The following is a 24,705-nucleotide window of genomic DNA, read 5'->3' on the forward strand; positions in this document are numbered from 1 at the left end:
GCAATTCATAACGTACCCTCTTAGCATCCAGCTACTGGCAGTACGTAGCTGGTATCAGTTTTTTCATAGTTTTCTATTGCACACCTGCCCTGGTGGCCAAACATGTCTGTCATGTAGGCCTGCTGGGTATTCATATCACGAAAAATCTATATCTGTCACCTGTTTCCCTTTGTTCTCGTTGCATCACAGTGCTATTGACCATACCTGCTAATGTTGTAGTTGGATGTTGTTTCTTGAGAAAAATGCCTTGCTTTTAATTTAGCCACTTTTATTCATTTAGGAAGACAGACTGGAAGTGTGTCTGCGTGATCAGAGATAGACAACTCCCCTGTATTATGCCTACATTTGATTTGCAGAAAATAAGTCACCATCTTTATTTTCACGGTCCTGCACTTTGGGCCATTCATCCAACCACTCGTTGAATTCCTCAATAAATCATCAAAGGCTTTGTTAGCTTTGGCAATTTAATAGTTGACACAGTTTCATAAGACTAAGTAGCACACTGACCAAATGTACTTCCCAAATGTATTTTTCTTTTTGTTTATTTTTAACTAAAAGACAAATACGCACAACCACAGACTACTTAAGGTTTTTTTGTTAATGGAAGCGGAAGAGCTTTCGGCAGTCGGTCTAATCGGACAAAGGTTTCAAAATGTGAACATTTTGTTATTAAAACTGGCTTTAAAAATTAGATGGAATGAAATGAAATTGATTCAGTGAATTAAGAGCAACAGTTGTGTAAGTGTGAGTGATTAAGCTTTCTGTGGCATCGTTTGAACCAACTGTCCTCATCAGGATATAAATATCCATCAGAAGTGACCTAGTAAGGATGTTTTTCTGATTCCCAGTTGGCACAGAAAGTGATAAAATATTTAAATATTTCTTTAATTGTTAATAGGGTTAGGTTATTAATATTTTTTAAAAAGGCCATGAGTAGGATAAAAACCGTGAGTGAGCGTGCGTGGTTCTTATGGCACTGTGTGGTCCAGGTAATCCTATGAGAATGTAAATATCTGAGAATAAAGGCTGATTTATAGTTCTGCGTAGGCTCTACGCGGAGCTTACGGCGTAGCCTACTCGAGTGGCCTACGCCATTGTGAGCATTTATACCTCTGCGTGGTGTGTCTGCGTCGCTTTGGAAAGAAACCTTCAAACGCTAGTTTACGGTGGAATTTCTATGCCACTGTGTTGATTTTCTCGTGCATTACAAACAATGGATTCATGTTAAATTAAAAGATGGAATTCAGTCCTTGCACAGCAATATCTGCAAAACATGTTTTGAGCTCAAAAGAAGGACTAGTTTCTAATCTTTGGGGGACAAACAAACGGAGCTCTCAAAATAACGGACGCTCAGTTCGCCATTTTGCCGAAAATTTTCAATCACAACTGAAGCTGAGCGGATCATGTTGGAGCTGGAGCTAGTAAATGTTGAACAGTTACTTTTACTGAAATTACTGCAACACAGAAAAGAGAGAAGGAGATGGTGCGTACGACAATTAAATCGATTGAGCAGAAGGAGGGTGATCCTACCAAGCGGACACAACAGTTGTTGCGATCTGCTTCGACGCGCGTCGCAGCGACTCATAGTTACATTTCTAGGAAGGTGCATGTCCGGCTAAAGCGTAGATTCGACGCAGAAGTATAAATTGGGTTTTAGCGGGGACATAGTTGGTGTATTTGTTTGCTTTCAACTGGGGAAAAATGTTTTCAAAAAACAAAATGGTTGTCAGTGTTATTACAAAAATTACCAATTTCTTTTTTTAGGTTATGGTTCACATTAGACTCTTAATCTATAGTAATAGTCAAACACCGGGTAGCAGAAACATGTTGAACATTGCAAATTTCCTTCTTTAACCTCTTCTCTAGTGGTAGAAATTTGTACTGCGGATTTTTGCTCCTAACTCAATCCAAGGACAAGTGCAGTAGTGCCTTTGTAGTACTGCACTACAGTACTTTGGCAGTGCTTCAGTGTTCAGGGGTGATTGGCTATATGCTGCTATTTCTTGTCCCTCGTGTGAGAACTGTGTGGGGTTAGCTTTGACTCAGAGACATCAATGTAGCCTGCTTGCTTGTGAATGAAAGAGAGCTTCCATAGATGAGTAGCGTGTGAAAGGAGGTCATAGCACTCTTACCAGGAGCTGTTAGGATATGTGAGGTCTTGTGAGAAACTAACTTGATGCGATTGCACTCACAAGCATATATATGCACACACACACGCACACCCACACGCACATATACGGTCCCTTAGGTTAGTGGCTGTCAGCAAGAGAGGCATTCTCTATTGAAAAGGCAATACAATCAAGAGAAGAAGATTCCAAAAGTACATGCACGCCGCTGCCCATCCTCTCCTCTTTCCCGCCCTCCACACAAGCCCAGAACATGCCTGATGTATCACACAATTGTGTTGAGTCTTTCAGACTCTGAAAGCTCATTAAGGATTACTAAAACTCAGGGCTCCCAGGCTTGGAGGAGGAAGTTTGCTGATTTTGAGGATGAAGGGGATCTCTGTGGTCCTGGTGTACACTACTGATGAGATCTTTGTGGTCTATGGGGAGCATCCATACAGGACCAACATATTGTCCCCAGTGCCAAGTGAACAAAGGATTAATCTCTTTAGATGATTCAGGCTACTCACATACAGTACCCCTGGGAGAGTGTGTTGGGAGGTCAAGGTGTAGCAGCTGGCCAGGAAAATCAATATTGGTATCAGTGGTGTGTGTTTGCTTGCTGTAAAAGCTGGGGATGGGGATTTGTTATTGGTGAAAGTATTGTGTAGACTGGGCTTGTTTCAGTGTACATATGTGGGAACTGGGAACTGATGAACAGAGGTGTAGCATCTGTTTGCTTGATGTTCATTGATAAAGCCAGGGTGAAATATTGTGATGCAGCTCTCTGCTTTTCAATTGTTTTGACTACCCTGTGTAACGGTTTTTCATTTTTCTATGATATTCTGTTAAGATCAGTTGCAGAACATCAATTGCAGCAATGCACCAGCAGGGTGTATTTCCCAGATTTCTCAGGGGGCTGTATAGCTGACTCACCTCTGCACAGTTCTTTACTGCTTGCTTCATTTTTCTGGAATGGTCTCACTGTTATACTGTTTTCATATTAGAAGTTTTTCTGTTGATTTGAGTTTTATTTAATATTTACTAATATCGTACAACAATTACATTAAACACAAATTGCAAACTTGCATAACATAAGCCATAGAATGATAGCCCATCAGGCTTTCATTGTGAGTCAAGACAAGCCTCAGATATATAATTAAAACATAGCTCACATGACACATTTTAATTGAACTCACATGCGGTTGCAGTCCTCTTTAAAATATGTTTTTTAATCAAGTGAAAATTAACATAATCCTAGGTGAGACATGAAACTAATTTTAATATTTTACATACAGTTGTAAAAGCTGTTCAGATTGACACATGGCCACAAACTCAGTTTAAAATAATTTGTCTTGCCAGGCTCTTGTTTGCATACTAAAAAGTTTTTCCAGAATGTTTGTGACAAGTCAGTCACATGACACAAATAATGAATCAAAGTGTGAACTGAAATCCATATTAGTCACAGAGTGAGCGGCATTACCTTAAGTGTACTGTATTGAAAATGTGAATCAGGCTCAAATTTGCTGTCATTTTGCTGTCTGAAATGTATTTATGAATGTTCTTAACAGAGCTTTGATAAGAACATATGGACATTATTGCACTTAGTTCAGCATTCAAAGTTGTTTATGACAAGGATTCTAAAACATAGAGCGAATGTGACGTGTAGTAATGACTAGATGTGTGTGCTGATGGCCTTTCAGAGGGCGTAATGTTTGATGGAAAGATGGAGAAGTTGTGTAGTGTGAGAGAGACACAGAGAACTGGCTGCTCTCCAGGAAGCCACAGCCCTTATGCTGTCCATGTGTTTAGGAACCACAAGATCTCTTTGACTACTTACAGCTTGGGTGAAGAGAGGAAAACAATGAGCATTATGGGAAATGTGACTCCTCCAATGAGAGGATAGATTGCATTTAAGGTGGAATTATATTCCTTTTAGGCCCTTTTCCCGAAATAGCACTAGACTGCTTTTTCTTCCATTTTTGTGTGCAGTCTTACTCCATGCAAATGACTTCTCTCTCTCTCTGACAACAGAGATCAAAACACCAGCTCTTTCTTAGGGATTTTGACACATAATAATGGTGGCGGAAAGGATGCACAATCCTGAAGGACATTAAGCTATGTTCACCCCTCTTGTCAAGTCATTTATGCCTTGTGTTGAAATTCAGCCTGTTTCACTTGGCTGTCTTCCCAGCTGCTGAGAGTGCTGCAGTCGTATTAATGATATCTACCGTTGGCATTACAACGGACTTCACTCAGTCCTCAGCGTCACCCTCAAAGACCCTGCTGTCAGTCACCTTGACACCAGTCCCCCAGAAACAACCCCTCGGGGCAGAAATGTGATTGAGACTGTCTGGATCTAGTACACCCCTCTTAGCCCCCAGTGCATAAGCATATGAATCGCATTTCATTTCTCCCTATGTGGCTATCCAGTGGTTGTGGAACACTTTTTTTTTTTTTTTTTTTTTGTACTTACCTCTTCCAATAAATAATTGTCCAGTAGGTCTTGAGCAGATTAAATTTCTAATCAAATCCTGTTGTGAAACTGCAGGTCTATTAAGGTTTGGGGGTTAATGGAGGGCTTATCTTCCCAAGCGTGTTGATGGACAGCCAGTCATTTGATTGCTCGTACACTGTGACTATGCTATCTAGGTCTTCCTGAGCTATAGAGTGGAAATGATGTGTCTGATTTGCCTAACCTGCTATTTTTCACCAGACTGAGGTCATTTGGTTTAACAGGACCGTCGCTGCTGAATGTGCAAGTATTCAGAGTGAGGAACTGCTTGCATTGTGTATGCTTACCTTTGATGTTGATCAGTGTGAGATTACCATTCATTCTACAATTTATAAATTGCTTTGAAATGTGTTGTTCTGTCAGGGGTTTTCTAAACAATGTCTGGCTGAAGTGAAAAGCCCAGGGAAGAAGACACAGACCCTTTTGTCATTGAAATGCTGCTTTTGACTCTGCGATTCCTCTGGGAGACCATGGATGCTTTTGCTTTAATTTGCAATCTCGTAAAAGTGTCAGCACACATACAAATCACTCTGCCTGTAGCCCTGCACTGACTGCTTATAGCTAAACAAAAGGGGAATCAGGCATTAGAGATGGTGACAAAATAATTGAAAAACACTCTTGACATACTGTTATGTACCCACAGAAGTATCTGGATTACCACACGCTAGTCCAGTGTTACAAGTTTTTCTAACTTTTGTCAAAACCTTGTACTAAGAAAACTGTTGGATACTGTTAGATTCGGGTCTCTCTTTCAAAGCGTTCTCTAATAAAATAGATTTACGGTAGATTCGCCAGAACCATGGGGGTAAAAACAAGCCCAGAAGAAGCAGGATATTGGCTCGCTCTGTTTCCTGATGGGATACCATATGTAGCTCTGTGCTAACGAAGCAGGACTGATCAACAGCAAGAGAGAGAGGACGAAAGAGAAAGTGTTGTTTATGCTAGGAGGAATAATCCCCCCCAGCTTGACCCATTTTTAGCTTCCCTTAAAAGGGGAAATCATAGTACGTCATTGTTTCTTTCCTTTAAGACGAGGAATCGAGGTGGGGGTGGTCGGGTGGGGGCGGGGAGGGAGGGTGGGGGGGGGGGGGGGGATGCAAAGCAGCGACTTAAAAGGCCAACAGGTCATTTTAATATATACCTCACTCACTCAATACTTACAGTAAACGTGTCTTTTCTTTGAGTTTTATGAAAATTTCTGAATGAGAGGCACCCTGCTCTTTGCTCTGTTTACTGTCCACGCTACATATTCCAGTCACCTCCTCTCTATCTCCTAGCAATCCCTGTGTGTAATTCATGGGCTCTCTGGAACCTCAGTACTGTAAACACAGAGGTCTAAGAAATATACACTGGCACTGTCTCTGTGGGAGGATCCATCAGGCCCAACACCCCCCCCCCCCCCCCCCGCCTTTCCTGGACAACGCTCTTCCTGCTCTTCACAAGGGAGAAAGAACTGCAGGACACCTCACGTCCTATTTTTCATCATTATGTGAACGTTGTCCAGAAAGAGATTTAAATCTCAAAAGATTAAAATATCTGCAAAAAAAAAAAAAAAGTACATTGTCTTAAGTCTCAGATGATAGCTGGATGGGGATTGACGGAGAGTGAGAGAGAACTTGGCAGCAGTACTTTGTTTTCACTTTCTGCTTCCCTCTTATTTCTGTCACAGTAGCTTGTTTTTCACACCATATGTATAGTCATCTGAGAGAAAGAGAGACCTTGACGAGTGTTGATATGGTTAGAGGGCGCTAGTGTGCTCCCACAGGGCTGAACACAGAGTTAATTAAGAGGAGGATCAGAGAGGAGTGGCTGGTGCCACCACATGCACAAGCCGTGAGTGATGCCAGGTGCCCCCCTTTGAGTGTCCAGCTGGCACACTGCACAGAGGAACTAGTGTGACGCAGTTTCAGAGGGAACTTCCATGCCAAAGGGAGGAGTTTCATGCATACACGCCTCTACCTCGTACATACACACACACATATACACACACACACACACACATACAGGGCTCACTCAGCTCTTTGTTGCTATGGAGCAAAAAGGGTGGATAGTACACATTTCCATCATCTTCAGAACTGTGGTTTTTCTCCTTTATTGGACTGAGAGATAAAATACATTTAATGTTGAGGGTTTATAAGAATCAAATTCTGTTAGCTCTTTCTGCTGATTTATTGCAATGATGTTCCTTAAGACCTTGAAGCAGGTGTCCAAGATAATCCACTTCAACCTCTCAAACATTTTGTGGTTACTCTTTATAGATCCCTTTGAATGATGAGGCTTCAGTAAGGTGTTTCATTGTCCTTCTTCTGCCGCAGTGCTATCCAAAGCAAGTGCAAGGACTAGCACTGATTTGTGTTAAAACAGAATACATCGTGTTTCTCAGCTATTAGGATACACCCAGAGATTGAACTCTGATTTCTTTCCTGGCAAATGGAGCAGGGTGTGTTAGGGCATGACTACAGCAATCAATTTTTACATTTTTCTTTTGAACAAATAAGATAATAAATAGTTGTGGTGTGATTTTTGGCGTGGCATCTATGATCTGTGGAATCAGAAAGGCACTGGAAAATTTCCTTGATGTTAAAGTACGCCATTGAAAATTCACACATTATAAAGTTGTTGAAAATACATCAGCATTTTACAGGCTTTCCAAAGTAGCAACATCAGTATTGTAATTGTCTCTTGATTGCAAGGAAAAATAGGTTTTTAAAGATGACTTAAGTTAAACCAAATGCTCTGTCCTAATAAGATTCCCTCCCAATCCTCTAGGGCTCTCTGGCAACCCAGTGGACTTAGAAAAGCGTCATGCAGCATTTGGGAAGAATTTCATCCCTCCTAAGAAGCCCAAGACGTTCCTGCAGCTGGTATGGGAGGCCCTGCAGGATGTCACTCTCATCATACTCGAGGTGGCAGCCATCATTTCTCTGGGGCTGTCCTTCTACCACCCACCAGGGGGCGACAGCGAAAGTGAGTGACCACAGCTGAGAAACAAATGACACAAGTTGCCGCATGCTAGAAAAATGATCCATGGTTCACCACATTATATTTTTGTTCTATCATTACTGCATAGTTTTAAGTCATATATTGTCTAAATTCTTAGTTTGGACTTGAAACATGACAGACAATAAAAGTCATCACATTCCTTAGAGAGAAATAAGGTCAGTAAATAGTAACGTATCAGTGGATATTCTGGCTGCCGAAAATAGCTTTTTGAGTCTGAATTCTGTTTGGAAATATCCGTGGTGTTTTTGCTCTGCACTTTTTCTCATCAGCAGAGATGACCATAATAGACTCTTTTTCCCTCTCTTATTTGCATTACTCTGACAACATATTTGGTGCTCATTCTCTGTCTCATCTTGCAGAGTGTGGCGAAGCATCTGCAGGTGTCGAGAATGACGACGAGTCTCAGGCAGGTTGGATTGAGGGAGCAGCCATCCTCTTCTCTGTCATCATCGTGGTTCTTGTGACTGCTTTCAACGATTGGAGCAAGGAGAAGCAGTTCCGTGGGCTGCAGAGCCGCATTGAGCAGGAACAGAAGTTCACTGTCATTCGTAAAGGCCAGGTCATCCAGATCCCTGTGGCTGAGATTGTTGTGGGTGACATTGCTCAGATCAAATATGGTGAGATATCTCAAATAAAGGGAGAAAACATATGCATTTGTCCTATCAGTCTGATGTTTGTATACCACTTAATACTGTTACCCAATCACCAAGTTACATATGACACACTTGCTCCATCACAAATAACGAATGGACTGTCTATCTATTACATTAGATTTTTTGCCTTCGAGGGGTCTGACTTTCATTTGTGGCATTTAAGAAACCCATTTTTTTTTTTTTTACCTCAGAAAATGTATTGCGTTTATTTTTCTAGACCTGCAGTCTTCTTTAGCATTCTCTGAAGTATGCATCAGATTGCTTTGGTGAGTGTATTGGAGGTGGTGACAGATCATATATGACTGCTGGTCAGAGACTCCTCTCTCAGACACAAAGCACTGCTCATGACTCACCACTAACAGGCCTGTGTGAGTCACTCCACTGCTGTTCATGCTGCCTGCGAGTGGGTGATGCGTGGGGCTCTGAGAGCTGTCTCCATGGTGTCCATACCAACCTCTTTCTCTCTCAAGATCTCTTTCTGTCTTTCATGTTTTAATTCCCTTTTCCCCTTCTTTTCTGGCCTATAGGCGATCTGCTTCCAGCTGATGGCATTTTGATTCAGGGCAATGACCTGAAGATTGACGAAAGTTCACTGACTGGAGAATCGGACCAGGTCCGGAAGTCACTGGAGAAGGACCCAATGCTGCTCTCTGGTGAGACAGTCCATTTGTTTTTTTTTGTTATTGTTATTATTGTTTTTGTTCTCTGGATTGTTCGTCGACTTTAGCTCTCTCTTTTACAATCTCCTTTTCTTCGTTCCTCAGGAACTCATGTGATGGAGGGATCTGGGAGAATGGTGGTCACTGCTGTTGGTCTGAACTCCCAAACTGGAATCATCTTCACACTTTTGGGTGCTGGAGGTGATGATGAAGAGAAGAAGGTAAAGAAAGGTGAGAACTCCACCGGGGACTACCATGTGTCCCTTTTACAAACTCTCCTATAATCTCTCTCTGTCTCAACAACACTGTCTACCTCTCTTGTTATCAATGGGATGTTTCTCATGCGCACGTCTTAGAGGTAAGATCCGTGGGATTAATTTACCCTGCATTTTTTTTAGTGCCCACCACAACACCTTGCCTCTTTAAAATCCATCTTACACTGGAAAGATTATCCAAAGGATGCAGCAAACAGTGAAATTATGAAATGAAACATAATTTTATAAAGTTCCCAATGAATCCCATAACTTCCTCACACCGAGAACAAACGTATGCATAGGGAGCGACTGTGATGTTAATTTTTAAAAGCCACAGGCACAAAACCATAGTTTGCCTGTGGCTTCCAAGTGATTAGGTACTGCAGGAGCCCTGACAGAGTGAGCCTTTATTGATCACTTTTTTTTTTTTCCTTTCTCATTCTCCTTGAACTGCACACAGACTAAAGAAAGTGCTGTTTGAGACTGGATGAATCTTCCAAGAGGCTATTTTGAGAAAGAGGGAGGGGCTTTAAAAAGAGATGCTGAATCTGTGTGCTTAATCCCAGCTACACACGTACAAGAAGATCAAACAGTACCATTGGCTGAAAGGGCTATAATTTTCCCAGTTTTGATTTTTTTTTTCTTTTATTGCTTGATTTTCTTCCTTTATTTCTTGTTTTACTCATGTTTACCCTTGATGTTCTTTTTTTTTCCCCTCTTCCTGTTTAGCACTGATTTATGTTCTTCAGGCATTCATTGATGGGATAAATGTGTCATCTTTGAGGAAAGAGAGTAATACACAAATAAAAAGAAATTCATTTCTGAGGGAAACATGTCGTCAATGTAATATATGAGAGACGATAGTCAAATACCAACATACCCTTTAAATTATAGAGCAAAGGCACCAGTCTCCACAGCTACACTCAGCGCTTTACCCTTCTGATGACTAGGCCTGAGGTTAGTGCCACAGGGCATATCATCTTTCAGCTGACAAGTCTGCCCACACACACACACACACACATACACATACACAGAGGAACTTTGTCACCACTTCATGTTTTTCTGACACATTTGCCCTGGATCTTTACTGACCTTTACATTGAAACAGAGTGAAAGCAAAAGGAAAGATGTGGGATGCTACTGTCTTCCAGACTGTTAGATGAGAGATTACCAGTAACTTAACATTTTATAGAATAATCAGAAAACAAACACACGTTTACCTTTTCAGCCAGTTATGCTATCACTACACAAGTTGTAGTGCCAAACAGAAATACTTAAGTGTTGCATTCAATGTGGACACAATGGAAGCTGTTTGAATATAATAATAATGACCATCTACTTATTTTTCTTGTTCTGTTTCAAAAATACTCAGTGGTACTGTTATTGAAGTTCACCTTATGGTTTGACATGAGATACTGGTTACAACTGCAAATATTGCTATTGTTAAAACTGTAACGGGCAAAATACTATTTGAATTAAGCTTTCTAAACCCATTAAACACATTAAATGAATATAAAGAGGATAAGCTGATCTGCCTGTTGTCGTTAGACTGCATTTCTTAGTGTAAAATTGCCACGGGGTTGTTTTCTTTTAACACTTCCAAATTACAGACGCATCACCCTGCCTCCTAGTGATTACATAGGCTTTCCACGAAACCTTTCCTTCTCTTTTGCCCAAGATGACACATTGAAGCCCACATGTACTCATATAGAGTTACATTGGTTTATCCTGTTTTTACTTTATGTTATTTTGAGTTGTCTTTTGTTCATTTACTTTAAGCCATGTTATCAGCACTCCGCCCTCTCTCTCTGTTTGAACAGGTAAAAAACAAGGAGCCCCAGAAAATCGCAACAAAGGTAACCCTTCCCTCCCCCCCCTTCCCCTTCCCATTCAGCGGCAGTCTCGGAGTCTCGTGTCAGTCTCACTCACTCTTTCACTTCTCTCTCTCTCTCCCTCTCTCTCTCTCTCTCATTCTCTCTCTCTCTCTTTTTTCTCTCTCTCACACTGTCGCTTTCCTCTTCCTGCTGAGCCCAGGGAAGCTTCTCACCTCGCTTTACCTGTGAAAGGGTGCAACTCTCACCTGCTAGCGTGCAGAACAGAGCCTATGAATATCACAGAGCTGTGTGGCATTTGCGCTTCTCCCTACAATCTATGTCCTGTTTACATCAGCCACTGGTCCCAGTAGGTGGAAATCTGACTGAAGCATCACAAGGAGCAAGGACAGAGATCGATACTCTCGAGAGGCATTAGAACGTGTGTGTCTGTGAGCACGAGTGTGTGCATGAGTATGTCTATGCGATGATGTAAGTTAAGAAAGGATTAACAGATGCTCTCTGCTTTTTTTTTTCTTTTTCCTTCATGCATGTTTGCTTGGCCTGAGTCGTCTCGGGAACGTGTGTGTTGTGTTTCAGGGCGCATCCACCCTCCACAAGCTGTTCCCTCCTCCTAGTGCTCAGGGACAGAGCATCTGTTCCCTCCCAGAACCTCTCACACAGACCCTGTCTGCCCTGCACGCTTCTCCTTCTCTTTGCCCTTGGATGGGCGCTCACTCTCTGTCGGGAACACACTCCATCCTCTCAACTAAAATACAGAGATATTAAACCACTGATACCACCGAAAAGCCATTTCTGTTTACTAGATTTGTGCATGCATTTGTTTATCTCTGTAGTGGTGCCTTGACATTAATTGGTGGGCTGATTGCTCACCACAGGAAGATGTCTGTAAATTTCATGCACAAAACAATTTTCATTACTAATGTTATTCAGCAGTCTTGTTTGTTGTCCGGGGGAATGGATATATCAGAGGTAGAGCGTTTTTGCTGCTGCTCTCAGTACTGGCTTAAATGGGAGTTGCACCCTTGCAGAATTGGTGGGCTGTGGATTGTTGTTTTGTCTTTATTTATTTTGTTCTTTATTTTTTTTCTCACTGCTGCCTCTTTCCAGGGTGTGCTCAGGACTTCATGCTGTCTTGTATAGTTCTCTCACGGTCACTGTTTGACTCTCTTTGTCTGTTTCTCTCTCTCTCTCTCTATCTTTGCTCTCTCTCTCCTTAAAAAAAAAAAAAGTTCTCTGGAGATTTTTCTCTCTTTTCCTCTTCTTGATCTTTCTTTTCTTTTGTGGTTGCTGTATTTCTGGCTGTGTTTGAATATTTTCTGTAACACACTCACCCCTCCTCTTCGTTGTGCGTGCTGCGTGCGTCTGTGCGTGCTGTCACTCCGTCTGTCAGTCAGTCTTCCAGTCCATGTGTGGCTGTTCTGTCAGTTCTGGTTGATTCTGTGTTATGACTGCTAGTCAGGTCGGGTCTGAGACGCACCAAGGGGCAGCTCAGTGACTGGAATTCCAACCCTGTAGCAGTCTACCATTAGAGACATCTCCTTTTCAATGCCCTCATCACTTTAATACAGTGCTTATTAAATTATATGACCTAACACAGTATTTTTAATGGTTCAGGTAATAAACTCAAATCACCTGTAGGTTTTGATTGAAACATAGTCGTAAAAAGGTGGAAGAAAATGTTTAGATGTTTAGTGGATGTTCAGGTTAGGCTGTACACAGAGTCGCATTCATCGAAATTAGGGTGAAGGATCAATGTCTCTCCATAGCAAACAGGTTGGACTGAATCTTAGACTCCATTATGTTTCTATTTTTGGAGGAGGGAGGGTAATATAATCCAGATTTTCCTTTCACTCCTCAGTATAATGTAATTGTGTCATGCAACGTCAGCTTTGATAGCACATATAACTTAAAAACATTAGCCTTGATAACATTTGGCTTTTAGTTATTTAATCTGTAATCCCTAATCCCTAGCCTCCTTGCTATTAATATTTCTGATTGGTGAAATTAGTACCAGATAGGACCACAAGGTTAGGTCGCTGGACTCTGTGTCAAAAGACAAAAATTACTGAAAGTACCATGAGATGACAGGAAATCTTTTGTTCAAACTGAAACCACACATGAATCAAAATGGTAAATTCAGAAACATAATCTCTGCACTGGCCCCAAGGCTACAAGGTTAAGTGTAAACATGACACGACATGAGCGTAACTATATGCCACTTAAACACACATACCTTCGCTCAGTCTCATGGTGCAGCTTACGCTTTTATTTCAAATCTCAGAGTTGATTCATGTTTCAAACTAAATTTATCTTTCAATGTTTTGCTTGTCGAATACAAACATGTTTAAGAAGAGTCAATTGATTTTGTAACCCATCAACATTAATAGTATTCCATTAAGAACATGCCAGAGAGATCAAAGTGTTGCCCTTGTTTTTTTGCGTTGTGAATGACTCTGAGGATCTCTTCAATGCCTCTCATCCAGCTGTGAATGAACTGAACTACTCTCCTCACCCTTTTACCCTTCATTTACCCAACCTCTCTTCATCTCCCATCTCCTTTTTTATTTGGCACGTGTTTCCCTGCCTTGCCATTTCCCCATCGCCCACTTCCCAATAACAATCCCTTCAGCCAAGACCCAGGATGGCATTGCTCTGGAGATTCAGCCCTTGAAGAGTGAGGAAGGGGTGGAGTCAGAGGAGAAGGAGGAGAAAGAGAAGGAGCCCAAGAAGGTCAATGTCACCAAGAAAGAGAAATCTGTGCTGCAGGGCAAACTGACCAGACTGGCAGTACAAATTGGGAAAGCAGGTAAGCAAGTCAGGCTTGTAACAGTAGTTACTCGCAAACATATTCATACCAGTTCCTAGTTCCAATGCCAGCCATTATTATATAATTACATAGATTGACAAGCTAACTCAACAGGAAGCTGCTTCTTTTATATGGCAATCCCACCAAGAACATGTTTAAGCATGTCATTATAAGATTGGCACCAGGAAGCAGATATTGAAGGATTCTTGGATACTTATTAACATAAAAACTCATTGCATTTGCAGAATTTGTGGCACAAGTCAAGCCAATGCATTATTTAAATGACTTTGCCCCTTAAAGCAAGGGTTGTGCCTTGGAAGAGCAAAGTAATTGCCTGTTTACATATCACAAACACTGCAGAACCTGTATGTAGACTTCTTAGGCCTGTTTTTAAATAAGTTGATTTGTCATGCTATGTCCTGGTTCTCTGGGTTTGTTTTACTTAATGCTTAAAGAAACAGTGTCACCCAGAATGGAAACAGGCCTGTCCCTTTGGGCTGTACTCCACATAATTATCCTACTTCCTATGTCTCTGTGATCAAATCAAATTCAGATAGATCCCATCGGCCTCCAGCTGTTGCTATCAAGGCTAACAGGAAATCAGTGGGCTGAGCATCCTACTTAGACATATGGGTCTTTTTATTTTGCTCTCTCTCTCTTCCTTCAGGTCTTATCATGTCAGCTGTGACAGTCATCATTCTCATCCTCTACTTCCTCATTTACACATTTGGTGTCCAGAAGCGACCCTGGCTGAAGGAGTGCACACCCATCTATATCCAGTTCTTTGTCAAGTTCTTCATCATAGGTGTGACTGTGCTGGTGGTGGCAGTGCCTGAGGGTCTTCCTCTGGCTGTCACCATCTCTCTAGCTTACTCTGTCAAGGTGAGGACTCAGTTTGAAGAAAGATCTTAACGCTCTGACCCCACAGAAAAGAGGTTATATTATAGGTTGACACAGCATTAGGTAACCCACATAAAACTAATCCTCAGCCATCAAAGAATACATTCTCAATTTCGGGTTTACTGCAAATAAACCTTACGCATCTTACGGTATGAGGGACAGATTATATCTCATGGCACGCTTTTGCATTTGTCCAGCATAGGTATGTTTATGGCATCTGCATGTTTACTTATGTGTTATTTAGGACTAACTGAAAAATATAATGTCATTTAAAGTTTTATCAGGCCTTATTCGCATATTAAGGATTTAGCTGTAAAATGGGTCACCTTTGCTAGGTGTTTTTACCTGTTATGGAAAGCATTTTTGGTTAAACTAGGTCAATCTCTGTTTTTTTTTTTTTTTTTTCCATCAGAAAATGATGAAGGATAACAACCTGGTGCGGCACCTGGATGCCTGTGAAACCATGGGCAATGCCACAGCCATCTGCTCTGACAAGACAGGCACACTCACCATGAACCGCATGACAGTGGTACAAGCCTACATAGGTGACACACACTACAAGACTGTGCCGGAACCCGAGGCTATAAATCCAGAAATACTCGAGCTTTTAGTGAACAGCATTTCTATCAACTCTGCCTACACTACCAAGATCCTGGTGAGTGGAAAACGTTATTTTATGCACTCTCCTAATTACACAGAATTAGAGGCATATGTTCACACAGACATATACGCGCTCATTCACTGTTTCTTTATGAAGCCTAAAAAGTTGCGGAATTTAATTGTGTCTCTTGTGAGTACCTTTCTGTGGAAGGTTTGAATAGCTGGGATAAATTACTATTGACCATGTTCCGGAGAAGCACAGACCCTTGCTTCAATGAATGCTTCATTTAAAAACCCATAGCCCATCTTTAGCTCCTCAGCATTTTAGCTTGAAAGCCTTTAATTTCTTAATGGAGGTGTGGTGCATTCTCAGTAATTCCGCAAATGCGTATACTTCTCAGCAACAATGATGATCTACAAAAACTCATCGCATGAGGCCTTTACATGAAAGAAAACAGCTAGTTTACCATGTTTATTATTTCACCAGTTCATGCACGAAATTCCACATGTTGCCTATTTATATTGTATTGGTATCAGTGTTTTTTGTTTATGCAGGTTCAGCATAGTTTTAGATTTGACCTGCATAGTATCTTGTTTATTCTTAACTTTGTGATTTAAGACTCTTGACTTTTTGATTTAAGATTTGTGTGTTTGTATTGTCTTTAGCCCCCTGAGAGGGAGGGTGGACTGCCCAGACATGTGGGCAATAAGACTGAATGTGGTCTGTTGGGTCTGGTTCTGGAACTGAAGAGGGACTACCAACCAATCAGAGATGAGATTCCTGAAGAGAAACTTTACAAAGTTTACACCTTCAACTCCTCCCGCAAGAGCATGAGCACAGTCCTTAAGAACACTGATGGCTCCGGATACCGCATGTACAGCAAAGGCGCCTCCGAGATCATTCTGCGCAAGTAAGCTGATCCTGAGGACACCCATACTTTCACCCATAGCTTAAACATGTACTATAACCATCTCTGAGTCTATGTCCTGGCCCCTGTTGATAAGCTGAAAGTAATTCCTTTCTCTCCTGTCAGATGCTCACGTATTCTGGATGCTTCTGGCCAGTCACGGGTTTTCAAGGCTAAGGATCGAGATGAGATGATCCATAAGGTGATTGAGCCCATGGCTTGCGATGGCCTGCGTACCATCTGCGTGGCCATGCGAGACTTCACTGGTGACAAAGAACCTGACTGGGACAATGAGGCTGAGATCCTGTCTGACCTGACCTGCATCGCTGTGGTAGGCATTGAAGACCCTGTCCGCCCTGAGGTAAGACATTTTCGACATTTTTTTCTCATGAAAAATAACCCCTGTATTTTTGGAAGGAAGGTTTGACTTTATGTTCAGACGAGCATAGCAAATGCTCCGCAGATCAACGCAAGTGAGTGAAATTCTGACATTCTTTCCTTTTAGCCCAGGTACTGATTAAATGGAGTTCTCAAGAAATGCACGTGGAATTCTTATAATAGGGAATGAGACAGTGTCCGGTTACAATGCCGTTAATGCGCAGTGGGCACAACCGTGTAACTCTACCTACAGAGTGGTGAAGCGTCTCTAATACGGGTCCCCGTTGTACCAGCCCTCCCAAAGTCGGCTCTACTGTCATTTGGATAGCCATGCTCCAGCGAGGCCTGGCTTTATTAGTCCCTAAACAGCTGTAATTGGGGTATAATTCTGGATTGATGAGACTCTCATCCTGAGTATTGGGATTTGGTCTATTCCAGCCCCTGTTTGTATGAAGCTTTCACTGTCACCAGCCTGTAATAAGCAAACAGGAAACTCTTAGCATGTTACAGCAGTCCATATCCTCCAATGACCAGTTGTATCATGCAGTGACAGATCTGATCGTCATTTCGATTTTTAATGTCAAGCAGCAGATCAGGGATTATACTAAAATAGCTTTGAAGCCAGAGGGGGGCTCTGAACCAGTTTCCATTGAGGTGGTTGGGTTGTTAGATAGTTGGTCGTACTTGTTCTATTTTTGATAGCAGTGCTAATCAGAACAGAGTTTTGTGCCATTATCTCTCTGTTGACAGTGCCGCATACTGGTCAACATGAGCGATTCATGCTCATGCTGGTACTATAAAACTGAAATCCTTCATGAAAGGAGAAATCCTTTTGCTGATATATTGTTATTGTGTCGAAACAAAGACAAACTAGAGATGTCTTTTGGGTGGTTACTCTGTGCTCTTTTTTGGTAGTCATCCATAATATTATGATCTGAATCCCTTTTAAAGATTGTAGTGGCATAAAATGAAGTCGGAATGTATGTAATAGTTAGGTACTCTGGTATCTCTGGCTTGTGCAACCATCTCAAGACATGTCTGTTGATCAGCCTTTCCATAAGAACACTGGGTGGTTTCTAATTATCTATAAATAAGTGAACTTATTGGTTCTAATGAGGGGTAGGGTGTGATTCATCACAAGACTAAGCTTGGATAATTATACAGGACTGCAGCCTCCACATACAGACACATACACACACACACACACACACACACACACACACACACACACACACACACACACACACACACACACCCAGCCTCTGGGTTCAACCTCTTTGTGTGTTGAGCAGTCTCACTAGACCCATGGCTGACTGAGCAAAGCAGACTGGCATGGCATCATGCTGCGAGAAACCAAAATATCCTTATCGCACAGCGATCAGAGTGCCGCACTGGTACCCAGAACTCACCCAGAGCTAAATAAGCAGGAGTGTTCAGTCTTTTGTCATACTGTTCCTCAGCATAGGGTAATGGCCCAGCTCAATAATTATAACAGCCAACAGTGAAGAGATGAGATGATTAAAAGTTTATAACAGCTTTCTAGCCTGTTTGTTCAAATGTGATCCAACTGTTGCGTTGCAATGCAGCATGAGGCAATGAAAAATAAGCTCTGAACAGCAGACGTTAACAGCCTGGTGTTGCCTGTTATGATTATATAACTGACAGGTCATTTATGGAGAGCTATTTTTTTGAGATAATAATCATCTATATAAGTTGTTCAAAGGCAATAATAATGGTATTTTTCCTTAGAGGAAAAAAAAAAAGAGTCACTATCTATTGGCTCATTTGCTAATGAAACTGTCATTGCTAATATAACCAAATTCAAGAGAATACTGCCCATAACCGTCTGTTGTGACCTGGTAGGTTCCTGAGGCCATCTCTAAATGCCAGAAGGCAGGCATCACTGTGCGTATGGTTACTGGAGACAACATCAACACAGCCCGTGCCATTGCCACCAAGTGTGGCATCCTGCTTCCCGGGGAAGACTTCCTATGTCTAGAAGGCAAAGAATTCAACCGACAGATCCGCAACGACAAAGGAGAGGTGAGAGGCAAGAGTTAACCTATGGATACCATCAAGCCTTATCAGCATTAGATTTGTGAGACTGTATCACTGTGACTCAGTTTTTTAATATGTATGAGAACCTACCCAATATGCCTGAGTATGATTTTGTGATCACACGAACGGCTTATTCTGTGTTCGCCTTTCTTCCAGGTGGAGCAGGAGCGTCTGGACAAAGTTTGGCCCAAACTACGTGTTCTGGCACGATCTTCACCAACAGACAAACACACTCTGGTTAAAGGTGAGAAATTCTTGTTAAAGAAATAGAGCTTCAAATGTTGGTTTCAAAATTCGTCTAATCTGATTGCCTTTGACATGAATCGTTGGCATGTGAAGCTCAGCCGGAGTTTCGACCTAAATGTGTGCCATCTTTTTTACGTGCCCTCTTTTTCATGTGTGAGGAGTTTGTGCATGTGGGACCACAGTTCTTTGGCACTCTTCAAAGCTGCTTCTTTTTCATCTCAGTCAGGGCTCAGTGGAGAATGAGGCTAGGGTGATACTAAAGCAGGTGTCAGTCATGAATACATAAGTTCAGTGTCATCCAAGGACCTGTAACAAAGACAAAGAGGGCAGTTTTGAAGTGCCTTTACAGCCAGGCTTTGGAAAGAAATTGAATTCATAGAGGAACTTGACTGCAAAGGCCAAGTATACTCATTCAGGGAGACAGTTCTGTGATTTGAGCTTGACACTCAGCTCACTGTGGAACTGCTGCCAATGGTTCTAACTGCCCATTAATTATAACCAGCAAGACTGTGTTATTTTGTTTTTATGTTGGAATGAAATTGAATTCCCTCATGAATATGTAAAAGCTAAATGTGAGGTATAATTTTAAATGGTGTAATAAGCTTGAACCACCAACACTGGAAACAGACTCTTTTAATACATCCACAGTAACAGAGCAATGATCAGTTTAATAGGGGTTTGTTCATTCCCTGTTTTGTGTCTTTGTCTTTTAGGCATCATTGACAGCACAGTGGGTGAAACTCGACAAGTGGTGGCCGTAACTGGAGATGGAACCAATGATGGTCCAGCCCTGAAAAAAGCTGATGTGGGATTCGCCATGGTAAACATAATTAATTTACATTCTTAGTAGCAGTACCATGTTTTTTGTATGAGAGGATAAGGGTCATTCTGAATGAAAATATTCCCAAAGTATTTCTGATGTGAGATTTCTTTTGTCTGATGTAAAAAAAAATGTTTAATGTATCAAATTATGGACAAGAACTGTTTTTTTTTTCCAGGAATAATGTTCAAATTAGGTTTGGAAAGCAGAGTGGTATCTATAATTAAATGCCAAAATGGGGTATCAGTAGTAAGATAAAATACTTTTATCTGTCACTTATCCTTGAGTAAAAAAGTAAGATTAAACATGGGTGCCAAAACACCTCTTAGAAGTGTTCTGTTTTGAAGGTTGAGATTCCATAAAATGTATGACATATTGAGTGCTCCAGCAGTATTAATGTTCTGCTGACCTCATCCAATACAAAAGGACAAGAAAAAGAAAAGAATACAAAAAGATAGAAAAAGCATTTTATAAATTGTCATAGCTTCTCTTGGCAAGAAAAAAAGCTGTAATATGGTTGCCCTGGCTGTGGAAATGAGTATTTTTCACACAGAATGACTCATTTGTTTTGGATGCAGATACAGATGTTTTTCCACAGATAGTCTAGTAAATGTCTGTCCTTTTTGACATTCCTGTAATGAAATAATCAATCAAGCCAATTTTCTTAAGTGAATCTGCTTATCACAGCAGATTAATGTTTTGCTGAATGGGTTGCCTGGCTTGTTTGATAAGAATTGGCCTGATCAGTAGGATATCAGCACTCTCTGCAGCTAATCATACGCTCTATGTTTCACTTTTAATCCCTGCCCAGTCTCTCCATTGTTGAGCTAGAACATCCTGAGCCCTCATAACAGTATGAGGTACTTCCTCATTTGCCGAACAGTGGGGAGACACATGCTCATCGAGCATCTGCATGGTGAATATCCTAGCCTGCAGCTTTTGCCAATGCCATGCAAATAAATTAGTGCCCACAGAAGAACATTGGCTCTGGACACAGTTTATGACATTGCAATTTCCCAGCATGCAGCCTGCCATCAAAGTCAGAAGCTCGCATACCATCAGCATGCAGAGCATAAGACCAAAATATGACAGGCAACTGTATCCACAACAGTGGGCACTACAATTAGGGTAAAGACCAATAACAGAACATGAGGTCAAACTGAGAAAGTTAATTGTCTGATATTGTTGACACATTCCTCTCTAAAATTGGATTACATTTTTTACAATATAGCCTATTGGCTGAGTGAAGAGCTTGTGAAGAAATGAGGACACTAAAAAATGATGTTCTTTAATATTAGTCTCATGGTTGGCCACCAGTATGAAATTGCTCAAGCATTTGTCGTGACCCAAGTACAATAGCTGCTTTATTTTCAAAATTGCTTGAGTGTTATGCAAACCTCATTCTCTCATTTTCGCTGAGCAGAAGGACAATTTTTTCATTCAGGACCAAAAATAGACAGTGATTTCCCTTAAACTGTTAAACAACGGTTCCATTTGTTGTCTCAGTGTCCTGAGTTCAAGCTGTTGTTCAAGCTGTGTCAAGAATGCCCTTTAAAGGGGAACTGACATACAGGCTCATTACAACCTATACGTGATGGTATCTCAGACAGCATTTCCATCAAATGTTTGAAATGTTTTATATTTGAATATTATATTATATAATATTGTATATTTCTGTGCACTCAAAACGACATTGCTTCATCATGCTGTTAAAGTTGGTGGCTGCATTGAGAATGAATTTCCAGGCAATTTTTTTTTTAAATGTCAGATAAGAAGGGAAAAAAGACCTACTTGGATCCAAATATAATTTTGTTGATACTGTTTTCATTCTTTTTCATAAGAAAAAAGTGCAAAACAGCAAGCTGTACAATTGGTCTGTAAGACAGGATATAAAATTATTTTTATGCAGTCATCCAAACTTGAATTGTTACACTTATACAGATTTCAAAAGTGAAGCAACAAAAACAATGGTAAATATTGGTCTACTGAAAAAAATGTCTAAGCAAAGTTGTGTGAAGTCCCTTATTTTAAAGAGGTGACTTTCACAATGGGCCCACAGGTGAACATCCCCTTTAAACCATCAGATGTACACAAAAAGTTATTCAAATGAGCTGTTTTCTGCAATGAAGAGCAAGACAGCTAGCCACAGTACCTATGTAGATGCCTATAGAGAAACATTGTTTGTTTAGTGACATTATAGCCAATGTATTATTTTCTTATATAAGCATAAATATTGACCCAGATCTTTGTCATTGATGATGTCGGAAGTATACTTGTGCCCACAAGCACAAGACTGACTTACTGCGGACAAGTGAGTCTATTAATGTGCAATATCCAAAGGCAATATATAGCTACATGGGTAGATCTTGAGTGCTCTTGGGGAGCTTTTGGTGTGCATTTACAGCACATGCTTTCCATGCTTCATTAAATTCCCCAACAAAGTTTTCTTGCCCAGCAGAGCTAATGATAGCCATTAACTTCTGTTTGTAACTACATTACCCAACAGAGATCCCTTTTCAATCAGACAGCATGTTATCATAAATGTAATGATCCTTGACCACCTCCCACAGGGAATTGCTGGCACGGATGTGGCGAAGGAGGCCTCTGACATCATCCTGACAGACGATAACTTCACCAGCATTGTTAAGGCGGTGATGTGGGGACGTAACGTGTATGACAGCATCTCCAAGTTTCTGCAGTTCCAGTTGACTGTCAACGTGGTGGCCGTTATTGTGGCCTTCACTGGCGCCTGCATCACACAAGTATGTTAAAGTTCCCTTCAAAGACATAAATCTTCTGAACAAAACAATGTCAAGCTTAATCGTAGCTGACTGTATGAGCTGGCTACATGTTCTCTGATAGGTTTAGGAGATGAGTCATTTTAATGGACCATAACTGACCTTCATAAACTTATTATGAGATAAATACAAATATGGTTGTGCTGCCAAGTTATTGCCAAAGATGGAGCAAAATGGGCATACTAAATAAGTCCATCTATTATCTCTATTAAAATTCATCCAAAAATTCATGTGTCTTTTGTCTAGATGCCAGTCACTATTTGTCTGTGTATTATCCAGTCCCGTTTCTGTCTGTGTAAGCAGGTTAGGTAGTCACAACAGAGACATAATGAAGTTGGCAAACATTCAAACAGTCAACCAGCCAGCCCAATGTCCTCTTTGAATCTTTTGCTCTGGGAAATTCCGTTTGTTTGCTTGTTGACTGATGAAACATGTTTGTTGTGCGTGTGCCAGGACTCTCCTCTGAAGGCAGTACAGATGTTGTGGGTGAACTTGATCATGGACACACTGGCCTCTCTGGCTTTAGCCACCGAGCCGCCCACAGAGTCCTTGCTGCTGCGCAAACCCTACGGCAGAGACAAGCCACTCATTTCCAGGACTATGATGAAGAACATTCTCGGCCATGCAGTCTACCAGCTCATCGTCATCTTTACCCTCCTGTTTGCAGGTAAGATCCCCAATGAGCTGGAGTGTAGGACACGTGGATGTTTTCCTCGCGTCACGTTCTTTATGGCTGTTTCTGTAGTTTCTGTCTGAAATCTATTTGTAGAGAATACATTTTTCTAGTTGTCACATTGCTAGCAACTGAATAATTTAGAACTTTTAGACTCTAACCAACGTGGGACTGAGGATTGGGATTTTAAACTTGGCATGATTAAAAACTGACTGACGGTCATAACAAATGACCTGACTTCACAACCGTTTGATACATGCCAGCATAATCGCTATGGCTTAACGCTAGCGACTCCAGACAAAGAGGTTACAATTCCCGAATCGTACCGACAGAATAAAATCATCTTATTTCTGAAATAGAGCTCAGGAATAATCCATCAGGGTCTACATTTTTGCTCACTTATAAATCGCTAATGCCTTTTTTTTTTTTCAAGGACAGTACACATTGGCGCTAAAAAAGGCAGTTGATGAGAGAGGTTCAGTGACAGAAGAGTGCAAGAGCTCTTCAGAGTTGTTGCCAGAGGATGCTAATTGACCTCCTATTACTAAATAAATACATGAAAACTGGACATTTTTTTTCCTCTAAAGAAGCAAAGATTACCAGATTTCTGAAGGAGATACAAATTCAAGAATTCTATACCACATAAAAGTATGTATTAGAGTGATTAAGAATTAAAGAAATGTATAGACGAACAAAGTCCCTACTGAAATCATTTGGTTTATATTTATATTTAAGTGTGATGTGGTACTTGCCCTGGCCTTGGCCCTTTTAAGCACTATGATTTTGGCTTTGAACAGGGCTTGCCACCAATACACCCACACTGTATTCTGTCAGAAGCTCAGACAAATTGAAGTGTATGACATGCTTGTAGTTATAGTGCTCACTGGGCTGACAAAACCAGTATCACTACCTGCCAAGGGATCAAACCACTACAGGGATTGCTCCTGTTATTTTCAACGCACATAATACTTGAATATTAGTACTAGATTAGTACTACTATACTGTAACACCTGTAGTATTGTTGAACATAATAAGTTTCTGATGCTCATTTTTTTGGTTAGCCATTCATCAAGCTAAATGTGGGGGAAAAAAACTGAAAAAAAAACGTATTAATTATTATCATTATTTGTTGTTTGAGCACATATTTTTTACAACAAAACCTTCATTAATTATGTGTACCAATTTAAAATGTTCATTCACAGGAGAGAAATTCTTTAACATTGACAGTGGCCGTAACGCCCCCCTCCATGCTCCTCCCTCCGAACACTATACCATCGTCTTCAACGTGTTTGTTATGATGCAGCTCTTCAACGAGATCAATGCACGAAAGATTCACGGAGAGAGGAACGTGTTTGAGGGCATCTATCGCAACCCTATTTTCTGCAGTGTTGTGCTTGGCACTTTCATACTTCAGGTAATTCATCGAGTAATTACCTTGAGTCAGCCCCGGAAGACAAGTGTTTCATGTCTGAAACTGAGACATAATGATAACAT

General features: G+C 41.0%; 1 protein-coding gene across 1 annotated transcript in view; it reads left to right on the plus strand.

The window, feature by feature from the left end:
* The window catches only part of atp2b4 (ATPase plasma membrane Ca2+ transporting 4), a 59,845-nt gene that overhangs the window by 24,382 nt on the left and 10,758 nt on the right, over positions 1–24,705 (plus strand). The window contains exons 3-18 of the mRNA XM_030778810.1: positions 7,390–7,587; positions 7,983–8,240; positions 8,804–8,929; positions 9,041–9,166; positions 11,010–11,045; positions 13,654–13,830; positions 14,498–14,712; positions 15,143–15,385; positions 15,997–16,241; positions 16,365–16,599; positions 18,480–18,659; positions 18,831–18,918; positions 19,634–19,740; positions 22,311–22,502; positions 22,992–23,205; positions 24,414–24,625. Coding sequence (XP_030634670.1) covers positions 7,390–7,587; positions 7,983–8,240; positions 8,804–8,929; positions 9,041–9,166; positions 11,010–11,045; positions 13,654–13,830; positions 14,498–14,712; positions 15,143–15,385; positions 15,997–16,241; positions 16,365–16,599; positions 18,480–18,659; positions 18,831–18,918; positions 19,634–19,740; positions 22,311–22,502; positions 22,992–23,205; positions 24,414–24,625 — 2,852 coding nt within the window. The remainder of the gene's footprint in view (positions 1–7,389; positions 7,588–7,982; positions 8,241–8,803; positions 8,930–9,040; positions 9,167–11,009; positions 11,046–13,653; positions 13,831–14,497; positions 14,713–15,142; positions 15,386–15,996; positions 16,242–16,364; positions 16,600–18,479; positions 18,660–18,830; positions 18,919–19,633; positions 19,741–22,310; positions 22,503–22,991; positions 23,206–24,413; positions 24,626–24,705) is intronic.

The sequence above is a fragment of the Chanos chanos genome, chromosome 6 (genome assembly GCF_902362185.1).
Source record: "Chanos chanos chromosome 6, fChaCha1.1, whole genome shotgun sequence".
NCBI lineage: Eukaryota > Metazoa > Chordata > Actinopteri > Gonorynchiformes > Chanidae > Chanos > Chanos chanos.